This window comes from Pleuronectes platessa, chromosome 7 (genome assembly GCF_947347685.1).
Source record: "Pleuronectes platessa chromosome 7, fPlePla1.1, whole genome shotgun sequence".
Lineage (NCBI taxonomy): Eukaryota > Metazoa > Chordata > Actinopteri > Pleuronectiformes > Pleuronectidae > Pleuronectes > Pleuronectes platessa.
In genome coordinates, this window is record NC_070632.1 from 768,399 (window position 1) to 785,000 (window position 16,602).

General features: G+C 50.1%; 3 protein-coding genes across 3 annotated transcripts in view; 2 read left to right on the plus strand and 1 right to left on the minus strand.

Moving 5' to 3' along the window:
* LOC128444990 (integrin alpha-11) overlaps positions 1-6,533 on the plus strand; it is a 28,745-nt gene extending 22,212 nt beyond the window's left edge. The window contains exons 22-30 of the mRNA XM_053427725.1: positions 2,246-2,322; positions 2,691-2,774; positions 2,922-3,021; positions 3,202-3,315; positions 3,958-4,038; positions 4,138-4,248; positions 4,422-4,517; positions 5,085-5,198; positions 5,427-6,533. Of these exons, the coding sequence (XP_053283700.1) occupies positions 2,246-2,322; positions 2,691-2,774; positions 2,922-3,021; positions 3,202-3,315; positions 3,958-4,038; positions 4,138-4,248; positions 4,422-4,517; positions 5,085-5,198; positions 5,427-5,507 (858 nt within the window). The 3' untranslated portion in view covers positions 5,508-6,533. The remainder of the gene's footprint in view (positions 1-2,245; positions 2,323-2,690; positions 2,775-2,921; positions 3,022-3,201; positions 3,316-3,957; positions 4,039-4,137; positions 4,249-4,421; positions 4,518-5,084; positions 5,199-5,426) is intronic.
* Positions 6,534-6,707: 174 nt separating this feature from the next.
* fem1b (fem-1 homolog b) lies at positions 6,708-11,030 on the minus strand. The gene is made up of 2 exons (XM_053427723.1): positions 10,783-11,030; positions 6,708-10,133 (listed from the first exon to the last, which is right to left on the minus strand). The coding sequence occupies exons 1-2, from the start codon at positions 11,028-11,030 to the stop codon at positions 8,498-8,500; spliced, it is 1,884 nt and encodes a 627-aa protein (XP_053283698.1). The 3' UTR covers positions 6,708-8,497.
* A 2,220-nt stretch (positions 11,031-13,250) lies between these two features.
* cln6b (CLN6 transmembrane ER protein b) overlaps positions 13,251-16,602 on the plus strand; it is a 4,088-nt gene continuing 736 nt past the window's right edge. The window contains exons 1-7 of the mRNA XM_053426319.1: positions 13,251-13,264; positions 13,739-13,853; positions 13,957-14,055; positions 15,192-15,380; positions 15,756-15,811; positions 15,895-16,017; positions 16,377-16,505. Coding sequence (XP_053282294.1) covers positions 13,251-13,264; positions 13,739-13,853; positions 13,957-14,055; positions 15,192-15,380; positions 15,756-15,811; positions 15,895-16,017; positions 16,377-16,505 — 725 coding nt within the window. The remainder of the gene's footprint in view (positions 13,265-13,738; positions 13,854-13,956; positions 14,056-15,191; positions 15,381-15,755; positions 15,812-15,894; positions 16,018-16,376; positions 16,506-16,602) is intronic.

Genomic DNA, 16,602 nt, shown 5'->3' on the forward strand with positions numbered 1-16,602 from the left:
CAAACTCAAAGTAGACGATTCTTGTTTGTACCTAATAAACTGGAGACTCATGTTTCCTGTCAGAGGACTCGATGGATAGAAAAGTCATTTCACAGATGTGACAGAATAAACCTGTTGTTATTCAGTCACACTAATGATAGTGATTAAAGAGCAGGAATATGTTTCCACTGAACTCCTTCATTAGCTTAATGAGCGTCCCTGTAAACATGATCACGCCCCCCCGCACCGGGAGGCCCCTGAGGGCCCGTGTCCCTGATGCCTCTCTGAACAAGGCCCAGTTTATTGGTGCAGTCCGCGGTGAAGCTTCCTGTTAACGAGGCCTCGGCTGCTGGATGAGACGAGCCACGAGGCCGAACGTCAGCCTGTAACAAACATGGTGGAGGTCATGTGATGCCCCCGTCAGGTCAAACCTCATTAGAAGGGGACGAGAGGTCAATCCGTCTCTCTCTCGTCCCTCCAGGTCAATCCGTCCCTCCAGGTCAATCCGTCTCTCTCTCGTCCCTCCAGGTCAATCCGTCTCTCTCTCGTCCCTCCAGGTCAATCCGTCTCTCTCTCGTCCCTCCAGGTCAATCCGTCTCTCTCTCGTCCCTCCAGGTCATTGCGTCTCTCTCTCGTCCCTCCAGGTCAATCCGTCTCTCTCTCGTCCCTCCAGGTCAATCCGTCTCTCTCTCGTCCCTCCAGGTCAATCCGTCTCTCTCTCGTCCCTCCAGGTCATTCCGTCTCTCTCTCGTCCCTCCAGGTCAATCCGTCTCTCTCTCGTCCCTCCAGGTCAATCCGTCTCTCTCGTCCCTCCAGGTCAATCCGTCTCTCTCTCGTCCCTCCAGGTCAATCCGTCTCTCTCTCGTCCCTCCAGGTCAATCCGTCTCTCTCTCGTCCCTCCAGGTCAATCCGTCTCTCTCTCGTCCCTCCAGGTCATTGCGTCTCTCTCTCGTCCCTCCAGGTCAATCCGTCTCTCTCTCGTCCCTCCAGGTCAATCCGTCTCTCTCTCGTCCCTCCAGGTCAATCCGTCCCTCTCTCGTCCCTCCAGGTCAATCCGTCTCTCTCTCGTCCCTCCAGGTCAATCCGTCTCTCTCTCGTCCCTCCAGGTCAATCCGTCTCTCTCTCGTCCCTCCAGGTCAATCCGTCTCTCTCTCGTCCCTCCAGGTCAATCCGTCTCTCTCTCGTCCCTCCAGGTCATTCCGTCTCTCTCTCGTCCCTCCAGGTCAATCCGTCTCTCTCTCGTCCCTCCAGGTCAATCCGTCTCTCTCGTCCCTCCAGGTCAATCCGTCTCTCTCTCGTCCCTCCAGGTCAATCCGTCTCTCTCTCGTCCCTCCAGGTCAATCCGTCTCTCTCTCGTCCCTCCAGGTCAATCCGTCTCTCTCTCGTCCCTCCAGGTCAATCCGTCTCTCTCTCGTCCCTCCAGGTCATTGCGTCTCTCTCTCGTCCCTCCAGGTCAATCCGTCTCTCTCTCGTCCCTCCAGGTCATACCGTCTCTCTCTCGTCCCTCCAGGTCAATCCGTCTCTCTCTCGTCCCTCCAGGTCAATCCGTCTCTCTCTCGTCCCTCCAGGTCATTGCGTCTCTCTCTCGTCCCTCCAGGTCAATCCGTCTCTCTCTCGTCCCTCCAGGTCATTCCGTCTCTCTCTCGTCCCTCCAGGTCATTCCGTCTCTCTCTCGTCCCTCCAGGTCAATCCGTCTCTCTCTCGTCCCTCCAGGTCAATCCGTCTCTCTCTCGTCCCTCCAGGTCATTCCGTCTCTCTCTCGTCCCTCCAGGTCAATCCGTCTCTCTCTCGTCCCTCCAGGTCAATCCGTCTCTCTCTCGTCCCTCCAGGTCAATCCGTCTCTCTCTCATCCCTCCAGGTCAATCCGTCTCTCTCTTTCGTCCCTCCAGGTCATTCCGTCTCTCTCTCGTCCCTCCAGGTCATTGCGTCTCTCTCTCGTCCCTCCAGGTCAATCCGTCTCTCTCTCGTCCCTCCAGGTCAATCCGTCTCTCTCTCGTCCCTCCAGGTCAATCCGTCTCTCTCTCGTCCCTCCAGGTCAATCCGTCTCTCTCTCGTCCCTCCAGGTCAATCCGTCTCTCTCTCGTCCCTCCAGGTCAATCCGTCTCTCTCTCGTCCCTCCAGGTCATTCCGTCTCTCTCTCGTCCCTCCAGGTCAATCCGTCTCTCTCTCGTCCCTCCAGGTCAATCCGTCTCTCTCTCGTCCCTCCAGGTCATTGCGTCTCTCTCTCGTCCCTCCAGGTCAATCCGTCTCTCTCTTGTCCCTCCAGGTTTCTTTCCATCTGGAGTTCCAGCTCAGCCGCTCCGTCTTCCTGGACCATGTGAGGGTCGTGATGGAAACCACCAGGTGAGGCCACATCCACACCACTTCCTCCTTTCAAACTAAAACTCCACTAACACGCCTGACCACACAGATCACATGACCTCACATACACTGGTCCTGTGCGTGTCAGTTTGAACATGTTAACAAACATCTGGGCTCCTCCACATGTTAGAAAGGATTCATTAACAAACCCTCAGTTTGAGATAGGTTGGTGGGGTTAGGGCTGAAGGGACCAATGAGGGATCAGCCGGGGTTTGGTCTGTAGTTTGGTCTGTAGTGTGGTCTGTAGTTTGGTCTGTAGTTTGCTCTGGGGTTTGGTCTGTAGTGAACATGATTAAATACTCAAACTACTTATACATCATTTGTGTTCTCATGTGTTTGTGTTTTGTCAGTGAGGGTCAGGAGGGAAATCCAGACGACAACACCAACCACATCTTCCTGCCTCTGAAATACCAGACGGATCTGCTCTTCACCAGGTCGCACGTTGTTTCAGCCGCTGGCTCAAACTGATATGAAATCAAAATTCAAAATTCCCTTCAGAGATGTTTCAAGCTGCGGGACCTGGGGGGGGGCTCGTTTCTTTCACATGTTAAACTTTGAACTCTCCTCTGATCTCCCGACAGAGACCCTAACCCTCCTCGGTTTGAAATGAAATCCTCTTCCTCCTCTTCATCCTGGGACCAGCCGGACGGCAGCTCCTCCACCTTCAACCTCACTTACTACGTGAGTTACACAACAGAACCGTGAGCCGGCGTTGTGAAGCGGTGGGAGAATAATCTGAGAGGAATCGTACATATTGAAAATAGCAGTTGTCCAAGAATAGAGCCTTGAGGAACCCCGGGGAGTTTCTATTGGAGAGCTCATGTGGTGGATGTAAGCAGTTTATTATTCCTCTGCTCTCAGATCCAGAACCTGGGAATCTTCTCCGTGAACAACGTCCTGTTCAGGGCGGAGGTCTGGGCTGTGACCCTGAAGGGCAACCAGCTGGTGAACATCACCGACTACAGCATCAACCAGGTAACAGCAAACCTGCAGGTCACGTGTACAGGGAGGAGATCTGAGGTCACTGTTCACACCCGGGTCTTAATCTGCTGCTGGACCACGTCCGTCTGGACCACGTCAGTCTGGACCACGTCAGTCTGGACCACGTCAGTCTGGACCACGAGTCACATGGAGAAGCTCTGCAACAAAGACTTTATAACAAGCAGTTATGGTTGAGAAACACAAACCATCATGTTTTCCTGAACTGTGTCTGAAAACTAAACATAATAATAATAATTAGAAAACGTCAGTAAGTCTAAAGATCTGTTTCTGACACATCCCCCCCCCCCCACACAGACTCGCTCTGACTTCCTCATGTGCATCAAACACGTGTAAAGTCCAAGTATCTGCCGTGAAGTTAATCTCACACATAAACTTAAAAACACCTAAAAATTATTGAAATGAAATAGCAACTACAGACATGTGTAATGTTGCTGTGACCCAGAACATCAAGTTGAAACTGTTACTGGGAACTGGACGTTCAGTGACCACTGGACTGTCCCAGTCGCCCCATTGGATGAGAGAAGATCACATTGTGTAGCTGCTGGTGGAAACCATCACACACCTTGAGCAGTTTTCTCTTGTGTATAAATATCACTGTGGTCTGGCCCCCTGCAGGTTCCAGGCTGTCACTGCACGCTGCCTCAGCTCAGGAACACCCAGGTCACAGCCGAGGACCTGTCTCCACTCTCACAGCTGGTAGGACGCGAGTTCGAGTCCCGGAAACCGACTCTGTTAAAGAAGCTTGTATTTCATCTGTGTGTGTGTGTGTGTGTGTATGTGTGTGTGTGTGTGTAGAACCACAGTAACAGTGTGAACATGGTGGTCCAGTGTGGACTGAACCTGCCGACCTCCAGGGAGGTGAAGGTGACCCTCAGAGGACGTCTCCAGCTTCCTGCTCTTCTCGCTGTGAGTCCACATGAAAACTCTCAACGACTCACAGACCAATCTGTGAGTCGTTGTGTTTATATATAAATATATATACACGTACAAAAGTATTAAAAGAATCTGGATAGTACAGGTTTGCAGTCGTTTGGTCATTGACAGAATTTATCATCATTACAACCACTTGTCTTCCTCAGGTGAGCTTCAGGTCTCTGGAGCTTCTGACGTCTGCGTCCGTCCAGCTGGAAGCGTCCAGTCCCATGTTCCTCCAGGAGGACAGACCTGTGAGACAGGTACACGTCCCTGAGGTCCGGTTCTTATTTAAAGTGTGTGATGAAGAGCAGAGCAGCAGTACAAGTTGATACTGCTCAGGTCAGACCAGTTGACCTCAAGGTCACGACCACCAAGAGGAAGGTTCTGACCGATCAGACAGTGACACCTGCTGGAGACAAACCACCACTGCGCTTTGTTTTCACTGATGTGTCTCAGGTTTCATTTCAAAATAAAACACACACTGACAAACAAGTGATAGCTGGTCCACTTCACAGCGTCGGCTCTGCTGCCCCCTGCTGTCAGAGATCAGTATTACAGCCCGGCGAGCTTCATCCCTGGAGAATTCATCTCCTTCACGTTTTCATCCTGGACGTTTGAAAGTTTGTTTGTTAGTATGATTCCACAAAAACGACTCAACCCACCTCCATGAGATGATGCAGAACTGTAAAAGAAACAAGCAATTTGGTTTCTCTCTTCAACATTTTCAGATATAATTAGTTTTATCATTTTCCTTGATTTATCAGAGAATAACCTGTTGAGAGGACGTGTGTGAGTTCTGCTGAGTTCAAGTTCACTGACCTGTGCAGATTCTCCTGGAGCTGAGGAAGGAGGACGACTCCACCGTCCCCGTCTGGATCATCCTGGGGAGCTCACTGGGAGGCCTGCTGCTGCTGGCCCTACTGGTCCTGGCCCTGTGGAAGGTGTGTACACCCCCCCCCCCCCCCCATCCACACACACGATACTAACATGACCTTAAAATCAAGTGTTAACTTTCAAAAAGCCCTGAGACGTGAAACACAGTAAAATGTCCTCACATCGATAAAAACAAGAACAGAAGAATGTTTCAATTCTATGAAATAACAAACTTGTAATGAAGTTTTAAAGTTAAACTTTATTAGGGTTAAAGTGTCTCTGGGGTTTTTCCTCAGCTCGGATTCTTCGACAGGCGGCGGCGACAGGAAGAGGAGGAGCAGCCGGTGGCCAATGGGAAGGCAGCAGAGGAGCTGTAAAGTGTGGGCGATGCTGATGCAGCGTCCGGTCGATCCTCGTTCTCTCAGAGAAGATGTGGATGATACGATCACCTGAACGCATCACGAGCCTCCACCTGTCACTCAGGGACCCTGATTGCCCCCCCCCCCCCCTTACAGTTGTCAAAATGAATCAGCCAATCAGCTGCGGCGGTCGATGTGGAGGAACGAGTCGAGGTTACCGTGAGAGTTCAGTGGCCCTGACGGACAGCTCCGCAGTTTGTGTGTCTGTTGTTGTGTGTTTTGTCCGTCGGGGCCGTAGTGTCGTGATGAGACGTTTGTGTTAGCATAGAATTATTTTAATGGGAATTAAAACAGAAATTTGTAGAATAACAAATAAGTTTCAGTAGATCACCTCAAAGTGGAGCTGCTGCACAGACAGACTGAACGTCTCATATTCACCAACTCACCTGACTCAGACTGAGGTTATCACTTTATTATAAATGACCCTAATAATCTAAACTCCGTGTGTCTCTGACTCGTCTCTGATTGGCTGAGTCGAGCTGCTGCTAACGTCTGCTCAAACCAGAGTAAAAAGCAACAAGATCTAATGTGTGACGCCACCAACAGGCGACTGCATGAAACTTCACCTTGATCACATCTCTGAGATAAAGGTCTGAAGACTTGAATGAGACTGAACCTTTAAACAGTGAAACACATAGAATCATTTTACAGAATCAACTTCGTCGGGATAGAATCAAATTAATAAATAAATAAGTTCATATGAATAAAAGTCAAACGTTTACTGATCTACCTACGACAGCTGAGTGTTTTCTCCTTTTTTAATACTAATGGAAAACGTAGTTTATGTTACGATCACGTATTGTATATTATTTCCAACTTCATAGCTGATGCACTTTTCTTGTATAAAGTGAGACTTGAAGTCTTTGTAAATAACCTGTTTGACTCATGATATTAAGGATAGTGGCATTAGTGTTGGACACGTTCATGTGTTTCACATGCGTTCCATCTGTTTATCATTTGGTAAATAAAGAAATAAATGTTGAAGGTTGTGAGTTCTGTTGTGATTCATACGTTAGAGTTTTGTGTTGCAGTGATGAGAATTCATTCAGCTTCTCCAGTTAACTTCTGTTTGTCTCGTGTCACACATGTGAGAACTCAGGTGTTTTTTGACCTTTGACCTTTGACAGATGAAACATGAGAGAAAACACTGCACAGATCTGTTGGTAGTGAAACTCATGCTTTATGTCCCGAGACTCATTCACAGAAACAACAGCAGCTCCTGGATCAGCATCTGAAGCAAACACGGGTTCCGAAATCATTATCAAGCATCGATCTCAGGTTTTAGACACGCAGACACAAAGACCTTAAGCAGCCGGACCAGGACCCTGAGGGACCAGGACCCTGAGGGACCAGGACCCTGAGGGACCAGGACACTGAGGGACCAGGACCCTGAGGGTTCAGGACACTGAGGGACCAGGACACTGAGGGTTCAGGACACTGAGGGTTCAGGACACTGAGGGACCAGGAACCCTGAGGGTTCAGGACCCTGAGGCACCAGGACCCTGAGGCACCAGGACCCTGAGGCACCAGGACCCTGAGGCACCAGGACACTGAGGGACCAGGACACTGAGGGACCAGGACACTGAGGGACCAGGACACTGAGGGACCAGGACCCTGAGGGACCAGGACCCTGAGGGTTCAGGACACTGAGGGACCAGGACCCTGAGGGTTCAGGACACTGAGGGACCATGACCCAGACATAAAACCTCCATATATTTGATTTACAGAAAAGGTGAAGCGAACCAAGCTGAGGATGAAGCTCCAGAACAGGGACATGTAAACCAAGTGACTTCTACGACTTCAACGATAAATTAAAAAATAAAAACATCCTTCAGTTTACAAACATCTTCAGCATAGACTAAATAAAGATGGACGACATGACAGCTCCCTAAAAGTGAAGCCAAATCCTCCTGATCAGCCCCTAGTGGCTGGCTGCAGTACTGGACATACACCTACTCCATGTGAGCAGACGGGACGTGGACAAACTAAAACTCAAAGTAGACGTTTACTAGATGTTTGTAAAGATGTTTCTGTTGTTTCAGGTTGTTCAGGCGTCTCATCAGTTCGGTTTGAATCAGTTATTTGGAGACAGGAGCCTTCGTGTCGTCCATCTTTATTCAAAGTCTTCGATCTACAGGCACAATGTTCTGGAAAGATCTGCTTCACAATTTATAATCACTGGGAATCGTATACGTTATGGCCAAAAGTATGTGGACATGAGCCCCGAGAAAAAACACTTCACCGTGGGTTTGAAATCCAGTTTCTTCAAACCACAGAGATTTAACCTTGAAGTCACTGGACAGAAGCTTTCACTCGCTTGGAGAACAGAACCAGTTTAAACTGGTCCAACAGGTCACATGATGATTAACAACACGTCAGATATTTGCAGATGATTTGAATCCAGACACCCTGAGCCTGGGGGGGGGGGGGGTGTACACATACTTTAGGCCACATAGATAATTTAAACAAACCAAGAGAGACAGATATGTTCACCCACAAATGTTCCCAAACCCTTTAAAACAACCGTTTAAAATATGACGAAGTAAAAACCTGATCAGTTTAATCCACGTGACAAAACTCTTCATATTAAAATCAATCAGGCGACAGGAAGCAGCTGAGGTCCTCGTCTCTCATTCATTACGTCTCATCGTGTCCCGACACACTTCAGAGTCAGCGTCGCCACGGAAATAAGGCAAAACCAGCGTGGCGCTGCCCCCCCCCCCCGCCCCCCCGCCTCAGGTCTGATCCTTCAGAGCGCCGCCGAGCCGCAGGCAGGACAAACTGTGGCTGCTGGTATTTAGCAATTAATACTTAAAATAGAAAAAACTACTTTTTTTTAATTTATAAAAATGCTCAAAAACGTTTGGCACTGAGCCATCGTCCTCAGCACCGTTTGGATTCGTTAGAAAATTATAAACTCTTTAAAAAGCACAGAGCGTCTGCTGGGTTCAGTGGAACTCCACGAACTCCTCCAGCGTCTTGGGGATCTGGTTGCGGTACGTGATGTGGTGCTGCCGCACGGCGCGCGCCGCCAGGCACTTCAGGCTCATCTTCATCTGCGTCTTCAGCAGGATCTCCGAGACGCCCGTGGTGCTCTTGTCCAGCGGCGTCTTCTTCTGCTTGTTGGTCATGTCTGTGTGCGCGCCCGCCTCCACCAGGTTGATGATGATGGCGTGAAGCGTGAGGAAGTCGCTGATTGGCCGGTTGTACTGGACGATGACATGGAGCGGGGTGTTGCCCTCGTGGTCGATGGCGTTGACCGGCGCGCCGCAGTCCAGCAGCAGCTTGGTGACCTGGGCGTTGGGGAAGCTGCAGACGTCGTTGGTGTGGAAGTCGTCCACGGGCGTGGTGGAGCTGATGGCGAGGTGCAGCAGCGAGGAGCCCTCCCTGGAGCGCGGGTCCAGCTGGATCAGGTTGTAGATGTGCTTGTTGACGAGGGCGCGCTCCTCCTCGCTGCAGCTGGTCTTGGTGGAGATGCACGCCAGGTACAGGAAGGTGAAGACATTGGACTCGTAGTTGTCCAGGGCCTGAGGCAGCTCCGACTCGGCCGCCGCCTCCACTCGGGTCATGCTGCGCTGGATCTCCAACACGCTGCAGCTCAGCACCTGCTCCACCCCCGAGGCCGACACCTGCTCCTTCAGGTGCACCATCTGGGAGAAGACCTGGGCGAAGCGCAGCAGGTCCTTGTGCGTGTTGCGGTTTCCTTTCTGCCGCAGGCGCAGCGCGTGAAGCCACAGTTTGATGCACTGGTCGAACTCCATGTTGTCGGCGTACACAGCGCCGCGGTAGATGATCGGGTGGGACACGTCAATGTTGTCCGATCCCAGGATTCGCTCCCGGATCATCAGCCCCTCCATGTGCAGGGCGTCCCGGTCCGCCCGGATGGTCTCCAGGTCTCGTGGCGTCTGGCACTCGCTCCGCCCCCCGTAGGCCTCGATGGGCGGCAGCAGCTCTTTGGCGATGATGTCTTCTGGGTTGTGGTACCGCCGCGTCATGGCCGCGTGCAGGTAGTGGTACGTCTTCTGGATGTCGTAGTTCTCCCTGTCGTTGGCGAAGGAGGCGCCCAGCAGCTCCAGGGCCTCGATGCGGCTGCGGGGGTCACAGTCGGCGTGCGCCAGCAGCAGCTCCACCACATCGGCTTTGCAGCTTTCTGCAGCGACCTTCAGCGGCGTCATGCCATGTCCGTTCACCACCATGGCCGCCTGGCATCGAACCAGCTCCTTCACGATGTCCAAGTGTCCCGCCTCCGCTGCGAAGTGCAGGGCGGTGGCGCCGCAGTGCGCCTTGGCGTTGGGGTTGGCCCCCTGCTCCAGCAGGAAGTTGACTACGTCCGCGTGTCCTTTGTAGGAGGCGATCATCAGGCAGGTGTTGTTGTACTTGTTAGTGATGCTGATGTCCGCAGTGTGCTCCACCAGGTAGCGGACGATGTCCAGGCGGCCATCGAAGCAGGCGGCCCTCAGCGGGGTGGAGTTAGTGATGGTGGTGTGGTTGACGTTAGCCTGGTGAGTCACCAGCAAGCGCACCACATCGAAGTGTCCGGCGCCAGACGCACACCACAGAGCGGTGGCTCCATCGATGACGTAGCTGTGAGACAGAGACAGAAGGTTAGGACAGATCAGAGACACGTCCACAGATCAGAGACACGTCCACAGATCAGAGACACACACGTCCACAGATCAGAGACACGTCCACAGATCAGAGACACGTCCACAGATCAGAGACACACACACGTCCACAGATCAGAGACACGTCCACAGATCAGAGACACGTCCACAGAGCAGAGACACACACGTCCACAGATCAGAGACACACACACACGTCCACAGATCAGAGACACACACACACGTCCACAGATCAGAGACACACACACACGTCCACAGATCAGAGACACACACACACGTCCACAGATCAGAGACACACACACACGTCCACAGATCAGAGACACACACGTCCACAGATCACAGACACACACGTCCACAGATCAGAGACACACACGTCCACAGATCAGAGACACACACACGTCCCAGTGGGACACGTTTCTTTTGTCTTGCCAAGATTATTCTGTCTTTTCACAGTGAACTAACCAATCAGGCTTCACTTCCGGTCCAGTAGGACACAGAGAAACCTCCACATCTGTTGATTGATCATTCTACTTCCTGATTGGCGGGTATATCACAATAAAAGCATTTGTGTTGGTAATAAATTAATGATCTGAACTCGTGCCGGCTCTTACCCGTCGAACCGAACCGTGCCGGTCTGTTCCGTGTCCACCCGGTAGTGGTCCAGGAGCAGCCGGACCACCTTGTCGTGTCCGTTCCGGGCCGCGATGATGAGGGGGGTGGATCTCTGCCCGGACACCTGGGTCACGTAGCCGAGCAGGAAGCGGGTCTCCGCCTCGGAGTGGTTGAGCAGCAGCGCGGCCAGGGTCAGGACTCGACCCTCGCTGGCTGCCTTGTACACGTAATCGGCCAGAGACTCCATGTGAGCGGGGCAGGGGGCCCGGACCCCCGCTGTCCTCGCAGCTGACGGCCGCTGTGTCCACTCCTCCAAAACAACCCGCCTCCCATTAAACTGTCGACACCGACCCGGGCTCACATGAAACGGGGATGTGCTGCCCTGACAGCCGCGAGAGAGACGCTGAGGAGCCGGCGGGTGGAGGGGGGACCTGCGGCGCTGAGTCCGGGTCCTGAGGTTCGGTCTCCGGACGCTGAGCACCAGCTGAACGGGCTAGCCGGTTAGCTCGATGCTAGCTTTAGCACGGTAGCTTGATTAGAACGGACAGTTTCCCGCTGCGGGTGAAGTGAGAGCGAAGCATCGTGTCCGGCTCCGGAGACTCGACCTCTGCTCGAGTGTCTCAGTGAAACGTCCCCACGACGCGAGACATTCAAACACGGACTCGAACACGAACACTTTCACCTTCCGCTAGCTCGTCATGCACCGGAAGTTCCGGTCCACCGGGAAAATACCTCCGACTGCAACTGTGTGCTGCTTCAGTTCCGCCCCCTGGACCCGAGTCACAGTTTCACCGGACAAACCTAAAAGAGCACAACACAACAATAAGAGAATAAATACACGCACGAATAAAGTCAACAGATTTCATTTGTTGTTTGTGATGTGGACCTTTAGGTTTCTGATCAGCTGATCAGCTGTGTGACCTCAAAGGTCAACAGGGAGGAGCCTTCTCACTCGTCATCGAGGACAGGGGTCGGCAACCTTCACTATCAAAGGAGCCATTTTGACCCCTCGTCCCCCAAATTAAGTTTGTCTGGAGCCGCAAAACATATTTGATAACACAGCTGATAATGTTTGATATATTCACTATATAGTTATAGTTATATACTCTATATATATAAACTATAATTGGTTGCATTCATGAAATTATAGGAAAACACTAAACTCTTATGAAGAGGAGAACAAAATACACTGGCCTGTGTAGGGCTGCTGTGAAATAAATGAAACACAGAACTCTTCAGGCCTATTTGAGTCTTCAATTTGTGGGAAATGTGTAAAATAAGAATAAGTCCACAAATAAATAAAACATGTAGCTGCAGATTGTTTTGGATTTATCTAGGGTTAGCTCACCGACATCGGGGGTCGAAAACTCAAGATTATTAACAGGATGTGACGCATATTTTAATTGACGAAAGGCGAGAGGCGGACACAGAAACTGAAGCTCGGTAGAAACCAGCCGCTGCTTCTGCTCTGATCCAGAAGCTGCTGCGCTGATCTCTGAGCAGCTGAAACCAGAGAAACTCTGTGTTTTCACTGTTTCCACAGATAAGAAGCTGCTTCACGTAAGATCTTCACTGTGTGTGAGATCTGTGAGCCGCAGTGGAGCCGCAGGTCGCCGACCTCTGACCTAGTGCAACATGTTAGACTGACACATTACACCCAGGGTTTTATTTTAAAATGAAAGAAGAAAGAGGAATCACAGTAAATCCTGGAAACTACATTCACCTTTATTTATATTTCTATTAAACTCCATGATCCAGTTAGTTTGTACCAACATGTCTGAGTCAGGGTGTTTCCACTGTGGAGGAGGTGACCTCTGACCTTCCTCTGAGAATCATCTCCACGTTAAATATGTAGAATCCATCAAATACAATGTCAATAACATAAAAGTACCCCCCCCCCCCCCCCCCCAGTACACACACTGAGGAAACGTTATCTCACCAATCTTCTATTGTAAATGTGCACATACAGACCTTTCCATGTTGGTAAAGTGAGGGAACCAGTGACTCTGCAGAGAAACTGTGGGATCTTATTTCCATTTGAACAGATCTGCACAAACTGTCACATGATCCCAGTCGTTCACTTCGTTCCTCCTGTGACCCAGTTTCGGTTCAAGCAAATGAAAACATGTTCTACAGGTATTTTCCCTCAGCTGGAGCATAAGCTTCTAACTGGTTTAATCTGAAACCAGATGTGTCACAAAACAATGGGAGGAGGCTCACAGGGATTATCAGATTTTCAGATGAACCTGCAGATTAAATCATGATGAAATTATTCCAGTCGTGAGACGTCGTCTTCAACGCTGGAAGGAAAACTGGAGAAAACATTTTAAATTCAAGAAGAGGATTAACATGAGCTGGGATTGATTTCCCAGAGGCTGGTAGATACTGGGAGAGTTTAATTAGTCAAGCAGCTGAAGACATATAGCCGTCCGTCAGGAAGAGGCCGAGCTCCGGTCTGCGTGCAGCCATGTTCACCTGCAGGTTCGTGAAATGAGCTCTTCACAGTTAATCCACCTTTGATTGACTGCTGCAGTAAAACCTCCTGAAGCTCTGAGACCTTTGAAGGTTCCTCAGCTCGTTCACTTTGTTCTCTCTGATCACCTACTGGCAAACAGCTGTTACTGTAAAGGTTTTCAGATCTCACACACAAAAAAATGTAATTTTCCAGCCCAAACAATATGTGGTTCTTAAAATGTTGTTTTAATTTTGATTTAATTCTGGAACAATTCTGTGTATTTTCCGTGTTTCCTCATTAATGCACAAATGTAGAATGTGACGTAGAAGTAGATGTAGACGTTGAGTTTAGATGTGGTGATAGTAGGTTAGATATGTTATATGTTACATGTTATATTTTATATGTTATATGATATGTTGGATATGTTTGTCAGATGAGGCCTGCTGATTGGTCCAGAGCCTCATTTAAAACACACCGGTGTTTATCTTTGTGTTCTTCAGTCGCTCGGCGGGTTCTGCAGAGCCGGTTCTGCCGAGGCCTCGGTTCCATCTGGACCTGTGGCTCAGCTTCACCGTCCAGAACTGGGTCCTGGACGTGGGCCGACCTGTTGTCATGGTAACAGGACGATGACAGGATCACTCTGTAGTGATGATGATTCATAACTCAAGAGGAAAACTTTTCTATTTTGGTTCTGGTTATTTTTGTTTTCTTTGGGCAGCTCGTCCTCCCAGCGAACCTGTTTCCTCTGAACCGTCCTGGTGCAGCAGAACTTCTCCACGTTCTCTACAACGTCACTGCTCCGCTCATCCTGCTCAAAGTAACTGCATCAGAACACGTCAAGCAGAACACGTCAAGCAGAACACGTCAAGCAGAACACGTCACACAGAACACGTCACATAGAACACGTCACACAGAACACGTCCCACAGAACACGTCCCACAGAACACGTCATACAGAACACGTCCCACAGAACACGTCACACAGGACACGTCACACAGGACACGTCCCACAGAACACGTCCCACAGAACACGTCATACAGAACACGTCCCACAGAACACGTCATACAGAACACGTCACACAGGACACGTCACACAGAACACGTCATACAGAACACGTCATACAGAACACGTCAAGCAGAACACGTCACACAGAACACGTCATACAGAACACGTCACACAGAACACGTCACACAGAACACGTCATACAGAACACGTCACACAGAACACGTCATACAGAACACGTCACACAGAACACGTCATACAGAACACGTCATACAGAACACGTCACACAGAACACGTCATACAGAACACGTCACACAGAACACGTCCCACAGAACACAGAACACAGAACACAGAACACGTCACACAGGACACGTCACACAGAACACGTCACACAGGACACGTCACACAGAACACGTCATACAGAACACGTCATACAGAACACGTCAAGCAGAACACGTCACACAGAACACGTCATACAGAACACGTCACACAGAACACGTCACACAGAACACGTCATACAGAACACGTCACACAGAACACGTCATACAGAACACGTCATACAGAACACGTCACACAGAACACGTCATACAGAACACGTCACACAGAACACAGAACACAGAACACAGAACACAGAACACAGAACACGTCATACAGAACACGTCACACAGAACACGTCATACAGAACACGTCATACAGAACACGTCACACAGAACACGTCATACAGAACACGTCACACAGAACACAGAACACAGAACACAGAACACAGAACACAGAACACAGAACACAGAACACGTCACACAGAACACGTCATACAGAACACGTCACACAGAACACAGAACACGTCCCACAGAACACGTCACACAGAACACGTCATACAGAACACGTCCCACGTCACACGTCACACATTAACACGTTTCTCAGATCACCACCCCAGCCTCTTGTCCCTCTCAGATGCTCGAGCGATGTCCCAGGTCTCTGTCCGTCCCGGTCGTCCACCTCGGCCTCATCTCCATCGTCATGGGAAGCAGCTTCCACCTGGTGGCCGACTCCATCAGCCGCCGGCTCGTGTTGATTGGCTACGAGCTGCACCTGTCAGTCAGAGAGAACCCGGTCATGAAGGAGCTCCGACCCTCCTCATTGGTGGGTACCGGGTCAGACTCGATGATGTCATCAGGAAGAGCTGGATGAGGATTTGTTGTGAACATTTTTAACTTCTATCAAACGTCGTCACAACATGGTGAATTTCAATGTTTCTCAATGAACAGGAAGTAGTTTGTAACTCACGTAGACATAGCGCCACCTACTGGAAACATCTCAGTTTACATTACACGTCTGGAAACACATCACGTGTCCATTCACGTACACGCATGTTCGTGCCGGTGCCAAAAGGAAGCGATGAAGATAGAGATGTGAAAAAAAAGATAATTTAATCCCAGCATGATGTCACATCTGGAACATCTGTGTCTGGAGGCCGGCAGCTCGGCTCACGTGACAGATGTTCTTCTTCTTCTGCAGATCGACGTGTTCGAGCTCCTGGTTCGTTACGAAGACACTCTGGGTCACCTGATGTGGTGAGAGCATCTGAGATCCTTCTGAAGTTCACTTCACAGTTCATATGAAACTTGAGGAGAAGTCCTAACAGTCTGTTCTCCAGGTATGTTCCTCTGTTCCTCGTCCTCCTGTTCTTCTTCAGTGGTTGTTTCTGCCACAGGACGCAGGCGGACAGGATGTCCCCAGCAGCCTGGACGCTGCTCGCTCCAAACACCACCTACTACTGGTCAGACTGCTGTACTGCTGCTAGTATAACAGGAGGGTGTTGGTTCTGTTCCATCAGGCAGCAAGTGCAGTATTATTATTATGATATTATGATTATTATGATTATTATGATTAATTGTTTAAACAGCCACAGATATTTTTCTAATTTCACACTTGGCAGCTTTAAAGTTGAGCAGCAGCCACTTCACAGCCTGAAGAGACAGATGTTGAATGAATGAATGATGAATAAATATCATCTGTAGTTTTAAAAGTGAACGAGGAAAAGACAAACCTGTTAATTGTGAAACAACATCTGATCTCCAGCTTCCATCAGGAAGTTGATTCATCATGACCTCAGGCTGACCTCTGTGTTCCTGACAGGTTCCTGATGACTGAAGGTCAAACCTTCATCCTCTTCATCTTCACCTTCTTTGCAATGACCGCCACAGTGATGCACCAGAGGGGGCGGGGCCTGGTCCCTGACAGTAACGGCCTCTTCATGCTCAACAGGTGAAGTCATGGGAACAAACACACAAACTGGTTTCAGTCTGAAACCAGTAGAAGCACTCAGTCAGTAATGTAATTAGTCAGTAACACCTGAGAACGA